This window comes from Arachis hypogaea, chromosome 20 (genome assembly GCF_003086295.3).
Source record: "Arachis hypogaea cultivar Tifrunner chromosome 20, arahy.Tifrunner.gnm2.J5K5, whole genome shotgun sequence".
Taxonomy (NCBI): Eukaryota; Viridiplantae; Streptophyta; class Magnoliopsida; order Fabales; family Fabaceae; genus Arachis; species Arachis hypogaea.
This window is the reverse complement of record NC_092055.1, coordinates 67,475,181-67,497,939: the sequence shown is the minus strand read 5'-3', so window position 1 is coordinate 67,497,939 and position 22,759 is coordinate 67,475,181. Positions and strand designations below refer to the sequence as shown.

The 22,759-nt window shown below is 40.5% G+C and overlaps 1 protein-coding gene across 1 annotated transcript; it reads left to right on the top strand.

The window, feature by feature from the left end:
• Positions 1-370: 370 nt before the first annotated feature.
• On the top strand, positions 371-742 carry LOC112785919 (uncharacterized). The gene has a single exon (XM_025829342.1). The coding sequence runs from the start codon at positions 371-373 to the stop codon at positions 740-742; it is 372 nt and encodes a 123-aa protein (XP_025685127.1).
• The last annotated feature ends 22,017 nt before the right edge of the window (positions 743-22,759 follow it).

Sequence of the window (22,759 nt, the reverse complement as noted above, 5' to 3'; positions counted from 1 at the left end):
CATTCTACTTGCCGTTGATTATGTATCCAAATGGGTGGAAGCGATACCCACCCAGACGGATGATGCTAACATGGTCCTTTCTTTTGTGAGAAACAATATCATTTGTAGATTTGGGTCGCCACGAGCAATCGTGAGCGACCAAGGTTCCTATTTTTGCAATAAGAGAATGGAAGGGCTAATGAGAAAATATAGCATCATACATAAAGTAGCCACGGCCTACCACCCATAAACAAACGGCCAAGCTGAGGTTTCCAATCGGGAGATTAAATGTAACTTAGAAAGGATTGTGAAACCCAATAGGAAAGATTGGAGTGCTCAGCTCACCGATGCATTATGGGCCTACCGAACGGCATACAAAACGCCAATTGGCATGAGTCCCTTTCGGTTGGTGTATGGCAAAGCTTGCCACTTACCGGTGGAGATAGAGTACAAGGCGTATTGGGCCATCAAGGATTGCAATCCGAGTTTGGGTGGAGCTGGAGTTGAGAGGAATCTACAACTAGCGGAGTTGGAATGTTTGAGGCTTGAAACTTATGAGAATTCTAGACTTTACAAGGAGAAAATGAAAGCCGTGTATGATAGAAACATAAGAGGTAAAGAATTTAAAGCCGGTGATCTAGTCCTTCTTTACAATTCTAGATTGAGACTGTTGCCTGGAAAACTAAGGTCAAAATGGGAAGGCCCATATCAAGTAGTAAAAGCGGAACCCTATGGGGTTTACCATTTGCGCCATCCCTCATGACCGGATATCTTCAAAGTCAACGGGCACCGTCTCAAGTTGTATCATGGCGAGCAAATGAAGAGCAACAAGGAGATTGAAGTATTCCTTTTGGAAGATGCACCTCTTGGCAAAGAGCAATGAGCTAATGGAAGTCCAACTTAAGGACATTAAACAAAAGTGCTAGGTGGGAGACACCCTACCATGGTGAGATCTATCCTTTTTCCCTTTGTATATAGTTCTTACACTCTTGATTGTTTTACGATTGCTTAGCTATAGTCTTACTTGATTAGAGTTAATTGCGAATACCTTGGTTATTGTGTTCATGAAGACTTGCATTGATTTTTCAATGAATGAATTAATTGTGTGGTAGAAAAACACCCCCTCTTTAGGCTTTGTATTAAGTTTTGGGTGTTTTTGGCCTCTTTGGCTTATTTGGCCATTAAATTTATGACAATTAGGCATTCTTCATGTTCTCAAAAAAAAAAAAGGGGGGGGGGATACTGTGCACGTACGCGTCCATAAGCCTTGGCAGCTCCTGGGCAATTTTCCAGAGAGTTGTGCAAAATTTGGGCCCGTTATGGGCCCTGGGCATAACCACCTTCAAGCGTACGGGCACTATTCGCGTATGCGTCCATGGCCGTTTACGCGAAAGTGCGCGTACGCGTACTAGCTGCGTCTGCGCCATCACTACATTTTGCAATTCTGGGCCATTTTTCCCGAGACTTGTGCCCAAGTTGGGCCAATCTTATGCCACTGGCCTAACTCGACTCACGCGTACGCGCATCAGGAGCTCACGCGCACTTCGACCATCATGCCAATCTACGCGTCAGCGCACCGTGCACGTCCGCGTCGATTATGAAAATTCATCTCCTGGTACTTTTTTCTGAGAGTTGGGCCAAAGTTGTGCCCAACCTGCGCTGAGGGCACAACTCATATGCACGCGCATGCGTACCTGGCGCTCGCGCGCACAGCCGCATTTCACCCCTTCACGCATCCGCGCACCGTGCGCATCTGCGCCCTTACTGATTTTTACCTATGCACGTGCACGCGTGCATGGCGCGCTCGCGTCAGTTCCGCGAATCAATTGGATTAGAGCGCGCCCTTCTTCTTCAATTTCACTTCTCTTTTCTCACCATCACCCTTCTTCTTCACTTCTATCCCCTTCTACCATCTCTACCACCTCTTCTTCACCACCACCGGTGGCAAACACCACCTCCGGCGGTCTCACATCTCTCTCTCTCCTCTCCCCTCTCTTACTCTTCACTACCTTTTCTATCACTTCCATACCACATTTCTCCTCTTCCTCTCAAGGTACTCCTCATTTCTATTCATGTTTGGTTTTCTTTCTTCCCTTTTCCCTTCCCTAGTTATATTCCCTTATTTTTCCTCTTAGTTAGTTTCATTCATGTTTTCTTTGTTTGTTGAATTTTCTTGTTTTGTTTGTTGATTTTTGTTGATTTCTTTTCATTTTCTTATGGGTGTTACAAGTAGAGATTCCTCTTGCATTGATGAGTTGGTTTGACTTACTTGCTTTCTTTTACAATATGTGGTATGTTATGATGGTTGATGATGCTTTATGGGATGTTACATTGTCACCCTTCTCTCAATTTTTGTCATAAAAAGGGATGCACACCAAGTGTTTGATGGAAGAACCACATGAATTTTTGGTGTTACATTTGACTTAGTGTTTTCCATTTTGGTGTTCATACACTCGCTTGTTCATATGTGCATTACGCTTACTACATTTCTTGCGTCATTTCTACATGCTTATCCCCTAATTCTTATTTCTTGTTATTGATGATAAGAGTGTGTGCTTTTCATGCTTCTTGTTTGCATGCATATACCACTCATACACCACATGCTAGTGCTTAGCCGCGATTTTTATTATTGCCTTAGTTATATGTTGCAGCTGTCATGTATCTAAGTCACCTATTCTCTTATGCTTTGTCACTAGCATGGTTATTATTTCTTAGTGCTTCTTTGGGCTTACTTTCACTATCTTTCCCTTTTTTCTAGGATGGTGATCAAAAGAGACAACGGAAAGGCACCCAAGAAGGCACCCTCACGGTCCATTGGCAAAGCAAAACAAGCACCTCGAGCCAAGCCCCTCCTCAATAAGACAAGGAGCGTTGCTAACATTGATGTTTTGGAAAAGGACAATCCGGCGAGGGATCCGAACAAGTTCCCCAACCGCTATTGCGAACTTGTCTACCCCTTGATCAAGCCAAGGAACTATCATTCGGAGCCTCTTCTAGCCCCTCTGGCTCATGTCATTCCGCTCATCATGCCCCGTATCGAACGGCGGCAATGGGAGTTCCTATTGAGGAAGCCATGGGAGGCGAACTTGTCCTGGGTGGTTGAATTTGACACCAATTACCACTCTCCTTCTCTTACGTCGGTATTTGTGTGCCGAAGGCAAGTTCCCGTCACGGAGGAGGACATTCAAAGTGTGCTTAAGACCGGCACGTTAGCAGAAGGGATTGATGCTTATCAAATGATTTTGTCGGCACGGTGCCAATATGCGTTTGATTGGGATGCCATCCTCAAGGTCATTGCTATACCCGAATCATTCTGGATTCGAGGAAGGATGAGACCCCGGCCCAAGGGCATCACCGCACGTTTTCTCACTAGAGAGGCTCAGGCATGGGCACAAATTCTAGCCCACTATGTGCTTCCAAGCACCCATGGCTCATCTATCACTGCCGAATTAGCCTTGTTGGTTTGGTGTGTCCTCACAGAGAGACCAGTGCATATTCCCCGTCTCGTTCGCCAATCTATGGGCCGCATCCACGCTAAGGGGAACCTACCTTTTCCCGCTCTAGTGACCAACTTAGTTGCCGCAGCCAGTGTTCCCCGGGAGACCAAGGATCGAAAGGCCATGATCCCGGTGGATGGCGATGTTGTTCCGAACGGGAGATATCTTTACCCTTCGGTGAACACCGAAGAACCGAACTTAACCGCCCTCATGAGCATCCCCTCCACCTCATCCGCACCACCAAAGTCATCCATGCAACGTCTAGAGGAGTTCCACAAGAAGCTTGACCGTTATGAGCGGCGTAACCAATGCCGATACGCTTTTGTCAAGAAGCTTCTAAGTTGCCTAGCACCACCTATGGAAGAACCGAAAATTTCCACGTCCACCGGCACCAATAATGAGGAAAGCGATAATGGAGAAGAGGATGGACACTCGGAAGCCGATCAACCACTACTTCTCACTCAAGGCACGGAGGACCGTGCCAACTTCTAAGTGTGGGGAGGTCGGTCGGCCGACCGATCTTCATAGATAACACCCGAATAAATTTTAAATCTCTTTTGTTAATTAGGAAAGATCACATAATTAGGTTTTTCACCTTTTTAACCCCTTTGCACATTAGTATCCTTTAGTAAATCCACTTGGTAAGAGTAATGACTTCTCTCCTAGAAAACCAGATTTTTGGGGGGCGACCCTACCAATTTTGATATTTTTTATGCTAAGCTTGTTCGAAGTATGTAATTTGGAACATGGATTTTGAGCCAAGAACACAAGCAAGTGAGTTTTGAGCCTAATTGCGTGGTTACATCTTATAACCACTTACTTTCCTTCTTGTGTGCATTGTTACCTCTCTATGATTATGATCTTTAATTTGTTTGACTCTATATGTCCATTGTTATATGTATGAATGCATGTGCATGATTGAGGCCATCAATTTACTTAGCTACTTAGCCAAATGAACTTACCTTATAACAACCATTGCAACCAATTTTGAGCCTACGCTTAATCTGCTTATTCTTAATTCTAGCACATCACAAGCCAAAGGCAAAAAACTATAAATGTCCCTATTTGAATCCTTGAATAGCTTAGGCTAGTGTGTGTGTGCCATTCAAGTGTGGGAAAATGGGGGGGGGGGGAAGCATTGGTTGAGATAAGAGCATGTTGTTTTTGTTGAAAATATTGGGAAGTGGACACATACTCATGTGTGATTAAATGTATAGACCTTATGCATTGACATTCTTGTATAAAGTTGAAAAAAAAGAGAAGGAAAAGAGAAAAGACAAGAAAAGAAAAGAAAAAAATTATATATATATATATATATATAAAGAAGAGAGAAAAGAGAGAAGCAAGAAAAGGGGACAAAATGCCCCCAAAGTAAGGCTTAGAGATAAATCAATGCAAATGTGTAATGATCAAAAGTAAATGCATGAGTATATAAAAAAGTGAGGAGTGGGTAGTTAGGTTAGTATATAATTGTATAGGGTGTTATATAGGTTAGGTGGGAAGCTCAAGTTAATCAAGGGATTCAAATTTTAGCCCACTTAGCCAAATATATAACCCTACCTTGACCCTAACCCCATTACAACCTAAGGAAAGACCTCATGATATATGTATGCATGTATAGAACAGTTGTTGATTGTTAGAGGAAGAACAAATTTTGGAGAAGCATGAAGTAGGGGAGTACTGAGTGATCAACCCTATACACCGAGCGAATAGAGTGCAAATACTTCCGGTGAGGGGTTCGAAGCTCAATTCCTTGTTCCCGGCTCTCGCGAGCGTTCTTATACAAGTTATGCATATTTCACTTTGATAACTAGAATTGGTAGAGTTCATACATTGCCCATCATCTTGCCCTATGTGCGTGTATATGTGTATTCTAGGGAGATTGAATTGCTCTTGACCAAGTAGATAGTAGCATACACCCTAGTTGCATTCATGTAGGTAGAATTGCATCCCATGAATCCTACTCCCTTGTGATCTTTTGATCTTTTGCCTTCTTTTAGCATGAGGACATGCTATACTTTAAGTGTGGGGAGGTTGATAAATCCCGTTTTTAGGGTTTATCATGCATAGATTTAAGAGTTTTATCAATAATCTTCCACACTTATTCATATAAAACTGCGTGAATTTGTGTTCTTTTCCCCATTTTGCCTCATAGATAAAAATATGCTTCGTTTGCATCAAAATTGATATATTGTAATCCTCCTCTATTATCATTCGATGTCTTGATCCGTTTGTTAAGTGGCTTCAGAAGTTATAGGGCAAAAATGGCTAAGAGGAGTGAAGGAAGCATGCATGAATGGAAGGAGCATGGAATAAATTAAAGATTTGAAGTTCGCACATGCACGCGCACGCACACCGTGTGCATACGCGTGGATGCATACACCTAGAGCCAGCGCAATGGAGCCGAGCGAGGAGCCAACGCGCTTATATGGATGGGCCATATTTCCTATGACCCTCGCGCGCACTATACGCCTGCGCGCAAATCGCAAACAAGATCCCAGGGACGCGTATGCGTCGATGGACGCATGTGATTTTTTAATCAATATACGTGACCAGCGATTTCAAGGAGTCCTAGGCCCTGTTTTGGTGCAGAATTTTGGAGGAAAAAGCTTAAGAAGACCAAGGGTTAGGAGTGTTAGGACAATTATTCATAATGGGAGATATTTTAGAGAGTTAGTTACATTTTGTTTTTAGAGAGAGAAAATCCAACTTCTCTCTAGAATTTCACTTCTTCCATTGCAATTCTCCTTGGATTTCTTGGTGAGATCCATTGCCAATTCATAGATCTACTCTTCTTCTACTCTTAATTGATGTTCTTTTGATTCAATTTCTTAGATCTAGATTTGATTTGATTTTGTTACTTTGGATTTGGATTAATGAATTGTGTCATTTCATTCAATTACTTGATTGTTGATGATTGTGTGGATTAGATAGCTTTAATTCAATTTTCTTCTCTCAATTACATCACGCCTTCTATGATTGCCTACCAATTGTTTGTGATAATGACAACCCTAGCTATGGAGTAGATTTCTCTTACTTGGCTTAGGAGTTGAGTTATCAGAGACACTTGAATAGTGGATATCAATTGTAGATTATGAATTGAGAGTTGCAAATTGACTTGGAGCGCACTAAAGCTAGACTTCCCTAGGGTGAGACTAGGACTTGTGACTCAAGTTAGTTACTCTTACTTAACTTTCCTCCATTGTTAAGAGGTTAACTAAGTGAAGCAATAATCAATTCTTATCATAATTAAAGGAAGCTATAATGATGGAACTTCCAATGCTTACCCTTAGCCAAGGCCTTTATCTCAATTAATTGTCGTTTGCTTTTGTTAGCTTACATTCTTGCACCAAATCTCAAAAACCACAAAAGCTTTCCTAATCAAAGATGTGCATTCTAAGGCAATTCCTAGGGAGAACGACCCGGGATCAACACTCTCGGTCATAGATTCTAGAATTTTTTGATGCGATATTTGCGTGTTGGTTAGACTATACTACGATTGAATTCATTACTAATTTCTAACCGGCATAAGAATATTCGGTTAATCATGACTCTTCTCATAATCTCTGCATATAGTCTGCATTTGCATTTGCATTCTGCATAAAAAAAATGCACGCGACGTGCAAGCGTCGCTGACGCGTCCGCGTCATATGTGCATTCGAAACAAAGAAGAAAAGAAGCAAAGAGTCACGTGGGAGCGTGGCTGGAGGCGTTCCTTACGCACAAAGACGCCCACGCGAACGCATCCCTGACGCCTCCGTGTCGCTTGCGAAATCAGCACTCCACGCGTGCGCTTCACCCACGCGCACGCGTGACCTTGCAAATTCGACGTAAATGAGTGTATGGCAGAGAGTTATGATGGAGTGGAGCTGGAATTATCCTGGAAGCACAAGCCCTATCACGCGTACGTGTCCCCCACGCGTACGCGTCATTTTTCCAAAACAGGCCACTCACGCGTGCGCGTCCCTAACGCGCACGCGTCACCCTAAATTTTGGCAATGTGCGTATGAAACAGAGAGTTGTGCGTACGTGAGGCTGCTCTCGCGCCAATGGCACAATTCATTTCACGCGTACGCGTCACCCACGCGTACGCGTGACTTGAAAATATCACAACCCATGCGAACGCGTGCTCCACGCGTCCGCGTCGCCTGCGCCACATAGTTTATCTAGGTCAGTACCAGAATTCTTATCTTTTCTTCCCCAATCCTAATTTTTTCTTCTCCCTTCTTATTTCTTTCTTCTTCCTTCTTTCTTCTTTATTCCTTCTCACTTTTTACTTTCGCCCTCCTTCTTTTTCACATCTATTATCGAGGTTCTTTTCTTTTCTTCTTCCTTTTTTACTTTTTCATTATTATTTTTAATTATGTTTTCTTCTTCTTTTTCTTTTTACTTTCGTATTCTATTTTTCCTTTTTATTTCTTTTTCTTTTTACACTATTTTAATTGGTGTTAAAAATTTACTTGGGTGATTATTTTCTTCTATAATTACTTTTGGATTATTTAAAAGTTGTTTGACAATTAATATTACTTCTTAATGGTTGCTTGCATGTTCAAATTTAATACTTTCAACAATATATTTACCATGCATGCTAAGTGTTTGTGAAAAAGCTCGTATGGCATTGTGCATTTTTAAATTATTCTGTTCTTCTACTCTAATGCATGTTTTTCACAAAACCCCTTTTTATATATTATTCATTGAATATAATTGTCAATACAAATAGATTGTTAGTTTGGAACACTTGAAAATCAAATTGGGCATTTAATGCTTGATCTATGCTACTCATGCCTTTGCCAGCATGCCAATAAACATCTTGCATCTACTTGCCATAACATGCAATTGCTATATTTCCATTGATGAACTTATCATATGTAGTCGTGACCAGATGTTAACGACATCCTTCTTTTCCGTGCATTGATTATCACTTGTACCATCCTCTTCATTGCTCAAACCCTTAGCTTTACATGTTACTTTCTTCTTCCCTTTTCAGGATGGCCACCAAGAAGGGTAAAGAGAAATCTACTCCCAAACCACCGGCAAGGAAAGGAACAAAAAGAGCACTAGTTGCAGAGCCATCTTCAACAGCAGTAAAGCCCTCAACAAAGCGAGTCAAGAGGATCATCAAGGTCGATGAAAAAGAGAAAGCTTTTCCAGCAAAGGACACTGCGCGGTTTACTAACCGTTACTGTGAGCAGATGTTCCCCCATCCTGGCTGAGCGAAACTATAACAATGAGTACCTTCTCATCCTCCCGACCCACATTGTTGAATTTGTTGAGCCCCGCATTGAGCGTAGACAATGGGGATTCCTACGGAGACAGCCACGGCAGGTTAACCTTTCATGGGTAGTTGAATTCTACTCAAATTTTCACATGCAAACTATGCAGTTTGTCTATGTCCATCAGAAGCAAGTCCCCATAACTGAAGAGGCCATTCAGCGAGCTTTAGATCTTCCCCCTGCTCCAGAAGGATTTGATGCATTCCAAGAAGCCTCATTCAAATGCCAGACATACCAATTTGACTGGGACGCCGTTCTCAGAGTTATAGCACAACCTGGCAGCAGATGGATCTATGGATACCATCGATCCCGACCTAAGAGCATATTGGCTTCAGCACTCACCTTGGAGGCTCAAGTATGGGCACATATTATGTCCCATTACGTTTTTCTGAACACTCATGAGTCCTCCTTCACTGTAGACATGGCTGTTCTACTCTGGTGTATCTTTACAGACTAGCCTCTCAATTTACCAAGACACCTTCGGCATGCTATGGGACACGTATAAATTGCGGGCAACCTACCTTTTCCCGCTTTGGTTTCAGATCTAGTCTCAGCAGTCGGAGTCTCCTACAGAGCTGGGGACACCAAGACCATGATTCCACGGGATGATCAGTACGTCCCTAACGGGAAGTATATCAGACCTCCAGCAACCACTACTAGCCGGACTGCAGAATCGGCCAGAGATATTCCTTCTCCTTCCATAGCACAAGCATCTTCAACAAATCAACTGCTCCATCAGATACTTGAGAGGTTGGACCGGCTTGACCGACAAGGAAAGCGAAGAGAGCGCCATAACAAGCGCCAATTTACATACCTCAAGGAGCTGCTTGTTGGTAACCACCCACCTGAAGAAAACCCAGACACCCTGGACTCTACTTCATTTACCAGCACAGGGAGCCATGACGGTCCTGATTATGGAGATGCTGCTACCAGCCCCCCCTTTGTTCCTGACTGATGGCACCGAGGACGGTGCCAAGCTTTAAGTGTGGGGAGGTCGGTCAGTACCTGACTTCTGGAGGTAATTTCTCTTTCTTAGCACCAATAAATTATTTATTTTTCTTTTGTTTAGGATAGGATAAATTGCATAGTAATAGGTATTTGCATGCATGTTCTATTTGGTTGAAAAATAATAAGTTTCTTTTTAAGACCCTATTTTTGAAAATTTCACTAATTTAAATATGAATTTTTTGGTGTTAAATTTGTTTGAAGACTGTAAATTGGAACAAGAGTTATAGCAAAGAACACACAACCTGTGAGAATTGAGCTTAACTACATGGTTACACTATTTAACCATAATATTTTATTCTTGTGTGTTTGCTTCTCTATGATGGTAATCTATATTTTGTTCCATCCTATATGTCCAATGTTTAATGTGTTATATGCATGCATATGATTGATGCCATTATTTGATTATTAAATCACTTATCCCAAATAGCCTACCCTTCCATTCACCTTTATTAGCTACTTTGAGCCTTTTAATCCCATTTGTTCTATATTTTACCACATCACTAGCCTTAAGCAGAAAAATAATTAAATACCCCAAACTGAATCTTTGGTTAGCTTAAGATAGAGACTGTGTATCAATTAAATATGGGAAAACTGTGGGAACATTGGTTAACAAGGGAATGTGTTATGTTTTTACATTGATAAAATATTGAGAATTTGGGTACCTACTCATGTGAGACCAGAAAAATTATAAATCCATGTGCATTGATAATGTTATGTTTACTTTTATTTTTTTTAAAAAAATCCAAAAATATTCAATAAATAGGTAAATAAATAAGGGGACAAAATTACCCCAATGCTAAGTTAAGTTAATAAAAGATCAATGCATGTGTGGTACAAGTTAAGAGAAAAGTTGATGCATGAGTATGTGATACAAAAGTGGGAAAATTTTGGGTAGCTAGGCATGATTCTAAAAGTATAAAGAATGTATGTATAGGTAAGAGCTTAGGTTAATCAAGGATTCAATTTATAGCTCACTTAGCCATATATATCTTCATCTTTACCTTAGTCCCATTACAACTTGGAAAGACCTCATGATGTTTGCATTGGTACATTAAATACTTGTTGATTGGTTAGGTGAAGAACAAGGTTTAGAAAGCATGACTAGAGAAGAGTAGAGTGATTACCCTATACACTTGAGTGGTTAGAGTGCACATATACTATCAGTGAGGGTTCAATGCTTGATTCTATGTTCCCTGCTTTCATGAGCTGTCTTCTTACAAGTTTACTTGTTTTTACTGTATGATTTTAATTAGTGATATTTGATTTATGTTTGTCTTGAAGAAATTATTTACTTTTAACCAAGTGGCAAAATCATCTTAGCATATAGTTGCATTCATACATAGGTTGCATTGCATTGCATGAGTCTTACTTTTCCCTACTCAATTATTTTATCTCCTTAAGCTATGCATGAGGACATGCTAATGTTTAAGTGTGGGGAGGTTAATAAACCACTATTTTATGGTTTATCTTATGTTTAATTGAGTGGTTTCATCAAGTCTTTATCCACTTATTCATATGATTTGCATGATTTTACAATCCCTTCCTAATTTTGTTCTATGGTTGAAAACTTACTTCCAAGAGATCTTTAATTTGTGTATTTTAATTCTCATTTATACCATTCGATGCCATGATCCGTGTGTTAAGTGTTTCAGGCTTTATAGAGCAGGAATGGCTTAGAGAATGGAGAGGAAGCTTCTAAAAGTGGAAGGAACACAAGAAACTAAGGAGATAACCAGCGAGCATCGACGCGCACGCATGGCTCACGCGAGCGCGCGATATGAAGAAATTTTCAGCGACGCGTGCGCGTGCCTGACACGTATGCGTGGATTAGAGTTCGCACAAAAGAGGCGTGCGTGTGACTGACGCGTACGCGTGACAAGGAAATTCGCCAAATGACGCGCACGCGTGATTGACGCGTAGGCGTGACATGCGCGATCTGCAGAAATAACAGAAAATGCTGGGGGTGGTTTCGGGTCGAGTTTTGACCCAGTTTTCGGCCCAGAAACACAGACTAGAGCCAGGGAACGTGCAGAGACTCAACACACATTCTCATTAGGATAGTTTTTTAGTTTTAGATCTGAATCTAGAGAGAAATTACTCTTCCTCTAGGTTTTGTTTACATTTATAGTTTATTAGTTTATTGCTTTCACTTTTGGATATTGAAGAGTCATCACCTCCGTTGAAGATACTATTCTAGTTTGTTTTCTTACTCCCTATTTATTTATTCCATATTCTTAATTCTTGTTTGGAGTTACAATTGGATTATTTTGGATTTATTAATGCAAAGGATTATTTTTACTTTTAATTAATTTCCAATCCCTATTTTATTTAAATTATCATGTCTCTTTTCTATTCCAAACTCCCAATAACGAAGATGGGTATCCATGTCAGTAGAGTTGATTCCCTACTTGACATGGGGGATGATTAAGAGGAGACACTTGAGTTGGAATGCTCAAGTGGTTAGTTAAATTAGAAGTTGTTGGCTAATTCTGTATTTACTAATGCTAGACCTTCCCAAGGGAGAAGACTAGGATTTGCGAATAAGAGTTAGCTCAATCACTTGACTTTCATTTATTTAGTAAGGGTTAACTAAGTGAAAATAACAACCTCTTTATACTACACTCGAGAAAATTCCAACAAGGATAGAACTTTCAATTAATCATTCCCCCAGTCAAGGCTTTTTAATTGGAATATATAATTTTTTCTTTTAATTTACAATTATTCATTTTCTGTCATTCAACTCTCAAAATCTCAGAAAATTTCTGATTAATAAATTAGCACCCTTTTTGGCAACTCGTTGGGAGACGACCTGGGACTCATACTCCCAGTATTTTTATTCTAAACTTTTGTTACAACCTTTCTAAATTGATGAGGTGAATTTTAGCTGGTTAAGAACTATACTCGCAATGCTGTTTTTATATTGACTTCTTAATTGGCCGACTTATGCCTTACCGCATCACTTTCCATCCTCTAAGCCATTCCTGCCCTAGAAAACCTGAAAACACTTGACAAACATATCACGGCATCGATGGTAATAAAAGAGGATTAAAAATTAGAAAATTTAAGGCCAAAGAAGCATGTTTTCAATCATAGCACAAAATTAGGAAGGATTTGTAAGACCATGCAATTTATATGAATAAGTGTATGAATAATTGATAAAATCCTCTTAATTCAATACAAAATAAACCGTAAAATAGCAGTTTATCACAATTCTCATGGAATGTCCCCATTCTGTAACTGCATCAGTTGGCACTCCCCTTGCCACCAATGTTGAGTCTCACCCAACAACTGATAGGTTGCAAACTTCATGAACTGATTCTCCGGGACATGTTGAGCTTGCAACGCACACTCCGTGGCTTGAAACCAGTTATCTGCTTTAGTAGGGTCTGTTGATCATTTAAGACTTGGCGGGTTAACATTCAGAAAGGTCGATAGTCATAGGGAAACCACTGCCCAAATTATTTTTCGTACCTTCTCCACTTCCATTGCCATTCCCATTTCCATGTCCCATTCTCTCCATAGCTTAAGTAGTCGCAGCAGCATTTGTTTGCATGTGTTTGCTAGGTTAGTCATTGCTACCATAAACTTGGCATGGTTGTTAGTTGAAGAGTTACTCTCAATCTCTCCTCGTGCACGTAGACGACCTTGCCAGTGAGGCATCGTTTGGGTTTCCTATCCACACCAAACAATTGATATCAAGGTGATCAAACTCAATATTATAAGCTCAGTGCTTCAATTATCCCAAAAAGTACTCACAACCATGCATGCTATGCATTTCAAGCAGATATCCTAAATAGCACGAAAGAAAAATGACCTAGAGTATGCAATAAAGCACAATCGGTCCATCCCTTACGCTCACAAGGACGAACTGCTTTGATACCACTAAATGTAACATCCTAATTATCCTAAGTCTTACCTTATGCCATAGAGCAAAGGATAACTAAGTGCTACAATAGTTCTAAGGCTTATATGATAATATATACATAGAGAAAGGAATGATAATAATAATACGAGAAGTCCGATGAAGAATTTTGTAACACCCTAATTAGCCTAAGCATTACCTCGCATCGTAAAGCAAAGGTTAATCAGAGATTACGACAGTTCTAAGCTCATACATAATACATATATAGAAAGAATAGTATAATCTAGAAGCCCGATGAAGGATATAGCTCAAAAACAGAATTTGAAAAGCGCAAAACGTACTACCAAAGCTACTATCTTAAAGCACAAGATGTAGATAAGATATATCAAAAGATAAGTATATAATATCATAGGAAACTAGTCACAACTCGCGAAGTTTAAGCCGGCTAGCCATATACAGATATACAGAACCAGATAGTAAAAACAACTTATACAAGTTTTGTTCTCTCAAATACAAGCCTTTAGGCAAAACAAAATACAAAAGTGAGAGACATATACAAAATAAACCACAAATACTCAAAAAGAAGTCCGAATCCTCCGCTTCTGTCACCAACCAAACAACTCACTGAAGTGGGTTGCGACCTGCATCTAAAAATACCACAGAAATATGGTATGAGAACCGGAGGTTCTCAGTATGGTAACAATGCCCAGTGATGTAGGATATAAGACCCCGGGACGCCAAAGGCAATACAAAGCTCTATATCCATCACAAGAATTCAAGCTTAAAGCAATCTAAAACAAATAAGCATGAATATACAAGTCTTAACATGATTAAACTGGGTAATCTATCTTAGGGGATTGATGAGAGGAACTTTTGCATGATCTAGAAATTTGCAGATAAATCCTCATTGCAAGTATAGTTTCTAAACCAACAAAAGTCCTTTCATACAAACGTTTTGGTTGTCACAAGTAACAAACCCTTAAATAAATTGATAACCGAAGTATTCAAACCTCGAGTCGTCTTCTCAAGGAACTGCAGGGAAGTATGTTCTTATTATTGGTTATGGAGATTGTAAATTGGGGTTTTGAGAATGAGGAGTGAATAGTTTAATTAGCAAACAAAGTAAATGAAGAACAAGTAAATTTAAATGGCAAGTAAAATAAATAAATGACTGTAAATAAACTTTTGGCAAGGTATGAGAAATTAGAGGTCCTATCCTAGCTATCTTTATCAATGATGATGAGAATTGAATCTTAATTCCACTTTGTTAACCTTTACTAAGATAAAGGAAGGTCAAGGGATTAATCGGTTTGATCTTTGAATCATATTTATTTCCTAAGAAAAGATTGGGATTATTGAAGTTCATTTAATTAACAAGATAACAATTATCATTCATGTTTGAGTTTGATAACTGCTGAGTTACTGATTTCTTAACCAAGACCAAAAGGAAAGAAGTAAATCTACTGGAATAAAAATGTCTTCAGTTGGGAATAACAATAATGTAAATAAGAGAAAGCAATATTAAACTGAAATACCTCAAATAACATTAATTCAAAAGAGTAATCTGTAACATGAATGTAGCATAGGCCAAATAGACAACATAACTAATATAAGCATTAAAGTATCTAAAAGTAAAAGATAAATATAAAGTAAAAGAACATTGAACCTGGGATCGAGAGTCACTCCTAAAACTAAGAGAAATCCTAAATCCTAATCCTAAGAGAGAAGAGAGAGGAGACAACCTCTCTCTAAACTAAATCTAAATCATGAATGGATGCATTCTCCCACTTCATAACCTCTGGTATATGCCTTCTGAACTTGGATTTGGGCCAAAAAGGGCTTCAGAATTCGCTGGGAGCGTTTTCTGCAATTTCTGGTGCGTGGCCTCTGTCACGCGTCCGCGTGGGTCACGCGCTCGCATCATTCGGAGTTTTCCTTGTCATGCGATCGCGTCAGTCATGCGACCGCGTCATATGTGTTATGCTTAAGGCACGCAGTCGCGTCAGTCATGCGGCCGCGTCGCTGTTTCTTCGCGCTTGGCATGCGTCCGCGTCGCCCATGCGATCGCGTGGATGCCAGTTTCTTCACAAACTCCATTTTATGGTTTCCTTCCATTTTTGTATGTTTCCTTTCCATCGTTTAAGTCATTCCTGCCTTAGAAGATCTGAAACTACTCAACACACTAATCACGGCGTCGAATGGAAATAAAGTTAATTAAAATAATTAATTTTAAAGCATAGGAAACATGTTTTTCACATACATCATATAATAAGGAAGGGAAAGTAAAACCATGCAATTAATATGAATAAGTGGGTGAAGGATTGAATAAATCACTCAGATTAAGCACAAAATATATCATAAAATATGGATTTATCAACCTCCCCACACTTATACAATAGCATGTCCTCATGCTAAGTACAAGAGTAATGTTAGGTTAAAGTGGTGAAATGCCATGCAATGCAATCTAATCTAAATGCAACTACCTAGATGCATCATGCAATTCTAATTTTTTTTCACTTGTATATAAAGCTTGCATGTAGTTGAATTAATTCACATTCTCAAGGAGTCATATATATATAGCCAAACCTTAGATAATGATAAAGCACTTTTATAGTTGAGATGGGAGAGAAAAATATTTTATAAACTTGCAAGACAATTAATAATTCAAACAGAGATATATGTTAATGAGCTATTGAACCCTCACTGGATTTTGTGTTTACTCTCTAGTCACTCAGTGTTTATTGGGTTAATCACTCTATTCTTCTTTTTATCCTTACTTTCTATAACTTTGTTCTTCATCTAACCAATCAACAATTATAGAATATAGACATACCAAAAATCATGAGGTCTTTAGTTAAGGTTGTAATGGGGCCAAGGTAAAGGTAAGGGTATATGTATAAGGCTAAGTGAGCTAATAAGTGAATCCTTAATTAGTCTAAGATCTCACCTAAAATACATACTTTCTAAAGCAAAGCTTCTTTACCTATTTTCCCATATTTTCCCACTTTTGATGTTACATGCTCATGTTTCAATATTTATTATTTTTATCCCATGTGCATTGCTTTATTTCTCATTTGGGGAATTCTTTTTGTGTCCCCTTTATTTAAATACTGAAAAATAAATTTTTTTAATGCACATAGTAATTCAGTTAATTTGATTTCACATGAGCATGCTTCCCAAAACTCTTTATTTTGAATTATTTTATTCTTAACAACTTTTTCTACCTTTTGTTTTTATCATCCATGTTCCCAATAGGTTTTTCTGCATTTAAACCATACATACTTCCTATCTTAAGCTAACCAAGGATTCAACTTGGGATTTTTATTTTGTTTTTCTGCTTAAGGCTAGTAATGTGGTTTATAGAAAAAAGGGATTTAAAGGCTCAAGGGGGCTAACAAGGGTGATGTGAAAGGTAGGTTATTTTGGGATAAGTGAGCTAAAATCAAATAATGGCCTCAATCACTCTCTTGGTATGTATTTCTATTCTATAATCGGACATATAGATTAAAACAAAGTATAGAACACCAGAATACAAAAGAAGGGTGGAACATACAGGAATAAAATATTATGGTTTGAATGTAACCATACAATTAAGCTCAAAACTCACAAGTTGTGTGTTCTCTAACTCAAAAATCATTTATCACTTATGTATGTCATGCAGGTTTAGTTAAAATTCCCATTATTCTCAATGTAAAACTTATATTGAATAGCTTTAAAGTTCTAGTGTTTCTCCTTGATGAAATGTTGTTAACTAACTAACATGTAATGCTATACATACAAGTTGTGTGGATTGTTTCTATTATGTTCAAGTTCCTAGTTTACTTCCTTTTTATATTTTCAATATAAACTAGGCTATCTTATGCTAAAAAGGGTAAACTATACTAATTAATCCACAATTTCTATAACTAATAAGTTAGAATTGTAACTAAACTAAATGGCTAAAATATGAACTAAAGTGCAACATAGAATAAATACATAAAAATAGTAATATATATAAGTACTGAGAAAATAAAAATAAAAATAAAAATAAAGAGAAAAATACAGAAAAGTAGCAAAATAAATAAAAAGAGTATGTAGTGGTTCACCAAAAAAGAACGCCAGAGATGGCGACCTCCCCACACTTAAAATGTAGCATTGTCCCCGATGCTCACTCAAGCAGGGTGTGAAGGGGTGTCATCACTGGAAGGGTGGGTAGCTGGGGTCTCTGTGGTGGTGGTCTGAGGATCTGGCTACTGCAGAGGAGGTGCTGACTGGATAGGGATCTCGGGGTTTACAGCCTAAATCTGAGGCGGAGCTTCCTTATGTGATGCTGCCTGTTGGGTGCCTGCCTGCTCTGCCTTGCTCTGGGGATGGGTCTCTGCCTCGTGATCATCCGCCTCCTCCTCAGATGCCTCGGATGGTGTGTCAGGCTCGGAGGGGATGTCGCCAGAGTGTATCATCAACTTCAGGTGCTCATAGCATCGCTTGTTGCGACGCTCCATCTGGTCAAGCCGTTGAAACAGGCGGTGCACTAAATGATAGATGGGCTCTGGGGCAGGTGGAGGTGCCGTGGCGGTGGCAGGGGTAGCTGTGGAAGAAGAGGGGCCGGCAGATGGTGTGGCTGTGTCAGCAGTAGCAGTGAGGAATGGAGGTCTGTAACCCAAAGCCAGAAAGTTCCTACTGTGCGGGATAATCTTCTTGCATTCTGCAGCAGGTGGCTTTTCATCAGCATCCTCCCAAGGCACGTCAGCTCGACGTCCTAGCTGTGTAATCAGATAAGGAAAGGGAAGAGTGCCTCGGACGTGGACCCTGGCCATATAGTACCGGATAAAGCGTGGCAGGTACAGGTCCTTACCCTCCATCACACACCATAGGAGGGTGATCATAGCGGCTGGTATCTCAGTCTCGTGAGTACTCGGCATAATGAAGTTGCTAAGTATCTGATGCCATAGCCGAGCCTCATCATTCAAGTAGATCCGCTTGATTCCTTTTGGCATGGTAGTGTTCTGACGCATAATCCAAGGAACAGTCGGGTCAAGGGCTATCCTGGCCTTGACTGCATCCCAATCAAATCGCATGAAGTGCATATCCTCCTCAGCTTTTTGATAACCATCCAGCTGATCAGTTTTAGGAAGAAGCTTCAGAACTTCTTCAATGGCCTCTTCAGTGACCAGAATCTACTTTCCTCTAAGGTTCACTACATCTAGGGAGGTTTTGAAGTAATTGCAGTAGAATTCCCAAACCTAAGATGCATTGACCTCAGTCAGGGGTCTTTCCAGGAAGAACCAGCCTCTTTGTTTGATCTGGTCAGAGGTGTATTGCTGGAGTTCTTCTGGGATCTTCAAAGTTCTCTCCAGGTATAGGTTCCTGGAGGCTGCAAACACCGGATACCTCAGCTCACAATATCGATTTGCAAACTTTACTGGATCAGTAGTAGGGATTAGCTGGTTGGCCTTCTCCTGCGGGGTAAAATTTTTCTCCGGTGAGGAGGCATCATGCATGAGATCTATGATAGACATAGAGGCTTCTCCTCTTTTTCGTTTGCCAGTTGTTGCCTTTCCTTTCCCTTTTTTGTGGGATTCTGACATCCTGAAAAATAGAATTTAAGGATATAATAAAAACAGGAAAACAATGAGGCAATTTACAAAAGAAGCATATAGTGGCAAGGGAACAGGAGAGTAATGAATATGAGCTAAGTAAATGTGCATTAAGGTTTGTATAGGAGTTAAAAGTTCGAAAAAAAGAAATCACAATCCAAAATGTAATTGAATTCATGTTAAATAGAAAAATTAACATCATGCCATGGTCAGAATGTTAAAAGAAAGTGAAAGAAAATCAGAAGAGAAGTTTTGAAAGGTTAGGTTGGTTAGAATTGAAAAAGAGTTTAGGAAGTTAACATTAGTGGGTTAGTAAAAATTGGTTTAAAGTAAGTAGCATAATGAAAATATTCCAAGTAACAAGTATTCACAGTTAAAAGCTATAAGTAACTCATAACCAAATAAGGAAAACAGGTTGATGATGATTCAAATAGATATAGAAATAGCAAAAATTGGAATCAAACATCAAAAATGCAATTTATGAACCAGGAAATCAAAAAGGATAAGAAAGCATGCCCTGGCAGTCATGAATTGGTTTGGTTAAAGCAGAGGAAAGCAGAGTTCAAAATGCCAAAACCAAAACATGAATGAAAACATTTTACAGAAATTTGGGCAGCATCCCGGCTAAAATTGGATTGTCCCGGAAAATAAACAGCAATCAAATAGTTCATATGAATCAAAATTAAAGCTGCAATTATAGATAGGGAATATAAACATGAAAATGCAGTGTACAGAGCAGCAAGAAACAAGAAAGTATAGCATATGAACATTACAATCATCACAGCGACAGCAGAATAAAACAAGAAATACGAACAGCGTAATTAAACAGACCTAAATCCACTAACCACATCCTAGGCTACCTAACAACCTAAAATCCACTACAACATGCATATCTAACAAGCCTAATGACGAACATAAACAGAAAAAATGAACTAACTACGAAGGATAGAAGGGTGGCGTTCGTCGGAACCTGGTAGGCGTAAAAAAGAGAGTGGGGCAAAGAGGTGACTGGGGATGGCGGCGGTGGCGTCCGGCGCGGCAGAAGAGGGTGGCGCGGCGGCGGTGGGTGCTGTTCGGAGGAAAGGAGCGAGAAGGGGGTGTAATGGGGGTAGGGAGTAATAGGTGAAGGGAAGGGGGGCACGTGGGTGGCGCAGGGCAGAGGCGACGGGGTGGCGGTGGTGGGTGGTGGTCGCGGGGGGCAGTGGCGGTTAGGGGGGAAGAAGAAGAAAGAAGAAGAAAGAGGGGGGGGGAAGGAGGAAGGTGGGTGGGTGGCGGCGGGGTTTGGGTGGTCGGTGGTGTCTGGCGGTGGCGGTGATGGTGGCTGGGTGGTGGTTGGGGGTTGGAGAAGAAGAGAGGAAGGAGAGGGGTTGGGGGGGGCACGACTGATAGGGTTCGCGTGACTGGGGGGTTATAAATTTGAATCCACGTGATCGCGTGGGGCACGCGGTCGCATGGTTGGGGTGAAAATGTGGTTGACGCGATCGCGTGGGTGACGCGATCGCGTGGAGGGAAAAAAGAGTGAATGACGCGATCGCCTGGGGCATGCGATCGCGTCGCTGGAATTTGAGTGAAATGCACAGTTCCAGCGTCGTTTCAGCGCAACTCTCTGTCTCCTTTTGGGGTGTTGTGCAATCCATGCGAAGCGATCACGTCGCTCACGCTGTCGCGTGGGATGTGTGTTGTGCAAGTGACGCGATCGCGTGGGGCACGCGATCGCGTGGGCATTTGGTGCGAAACGCACAATGGCCGCACGATTCCAGCCTAACTTTCTGGACGTTGGATGGTTCGATCTCTAGGTCACGCGGCCGCGTGAATGACGCGGTCGCGTGGGTAGTGTTTTTCGCAATGGGACGCGATCGCATGAGTGATGCGGTCGCGTCGCACACCCTTCTTTTTTTTTTATGCTGGTATGCAATTATGCAGTATGCAGAATGCAATGATTAATATGAATGTGATACAAAACTCCAGGTTCAATAAAATAAAACTTGAAAACAAATAAAACTAAATAAAAATTGAAAAAAGGACGATCATACCATGGTGGGTTGTCTCCCACCTAGCACTTTTAGTTAAAGTCCTTAAGTTGGACATTGGATGAGCTTCCTGTTATGGCGGTTTATGCTTAAATTCATCTAGAAATCTCCACCAATGCTTGGAATGCCAATAGCCTCTGGGGTCCCAAACTAGGCATGGAAAGCTTTTGAGCAGCTTCAAATAGATTCTCAGGCTCCCGGGATGACGAATGTCAGCATAGATTCCAGGATTCCAAACTTTGCTTTTAAATCCGCCTTCGTCTTCATCTATACTTTTCCATCTACGGCAGTTTAGGAATTAGAATCTCACCAGGATAACCATACATTTTCCGAGATCCATCCAATTGATCATGATGCCAATCCGTGCACTTCGAGTTGAAGCGTGGAACCTTATTGAACCTTGTGCACCAGCTCTGAGTACGAGCCATTTCCCGCTTACTCTTAAAGCCGCAGAGAGCTCTAAGTTGGCCATCTGTTTCAAGCAAACCATATTCAAGTGGAAAAATAAAGCTAAAGGTTAAGGATTGTACCCACTTAAAACTTGTATTGGGTGGTAATGGCCTTGGGTTAGGTGGTTCCAGTGGTTCTGTGAGTTCTACTCCCTTGTGTTCTTCTGTGAAATTCTCCACTTCTTTGCAAGATTCTTCAAACATATCCATGTCCTGATCAAAGCCATCTATGTCTTCCTCATCACTTAAGTCATAGACTGGAGGTTGAGAGAAATCTACCTCCGTATCATCTTCGTATTCACTAGGAGAACTTGACTTGTGACTATCATCATCAAGGAAATCTGCTTCTTGGTTTATTCTATCTAGTTCTTCATGAAAGACTTGCTCTGGGGATTGCGCACAATCCTCCTTAGCATTAACTGTAATATCCTTGACAGAATGCTCCACAACTTTGGATTCCCATGGAGGTTCAGCGTCTCCTAAGTCTTCAACCAACTCTTCTTCTTTAATAATGACAACTTCCTCTAATTGTTCCAGTACAAACCCATGCTCTGTCTTGTCTACTGGAGTTTCTAGTATCTCCCTTATGCTACGCTCTTTGTTAGATTGTCCAGATGGGGCTGTGGGATGTCCTTAAATGTTCGAACGTCTAGAAGATAATTGACTTACTGCTTGCTCCAGTTGATGAAGGGTTGTTTGAAGTCGATTTACTGTTTCCTTGAGGCGAACCTCTGATTCTCGGGGTAATAGATTTGGATATGGCACAGGGGAAAGTGGTGGTGTTTGGGAGTGATTGGATTGGAACTAGGGTAAATGAGGATCATACGATGGTGAGTGGTGGAAAGGAGCTTCTGAGTGTGGTGGTTCGAAGTTATGTTGAGAGGATGGTCTATAAGCACAAGGTGGGGCTTGTTGGTAATTACAAGGTTGTCCACCATGTCTATTTGCTTGGTATGCATTGTAGAATGGTCTTTGTCCATGATATCTTGGAGGGTGTTGTTGCCTAAAGGGTTGATTAGATCCTCTTGGCTCCATCCATCTTTGATTGGTCTGACCTTGATGCATGTTCCTATTATAACTTCCAT

Excerpts from the sequence above, each read along its gene's own strand:
- LOC112785919 (XM_025829342.1), top strand. The coding sequence starts at position 371 with ATGAGTCCCTTTCGGTTGGTGTATGGCAAAGCTTGCCACTTACCGGTG.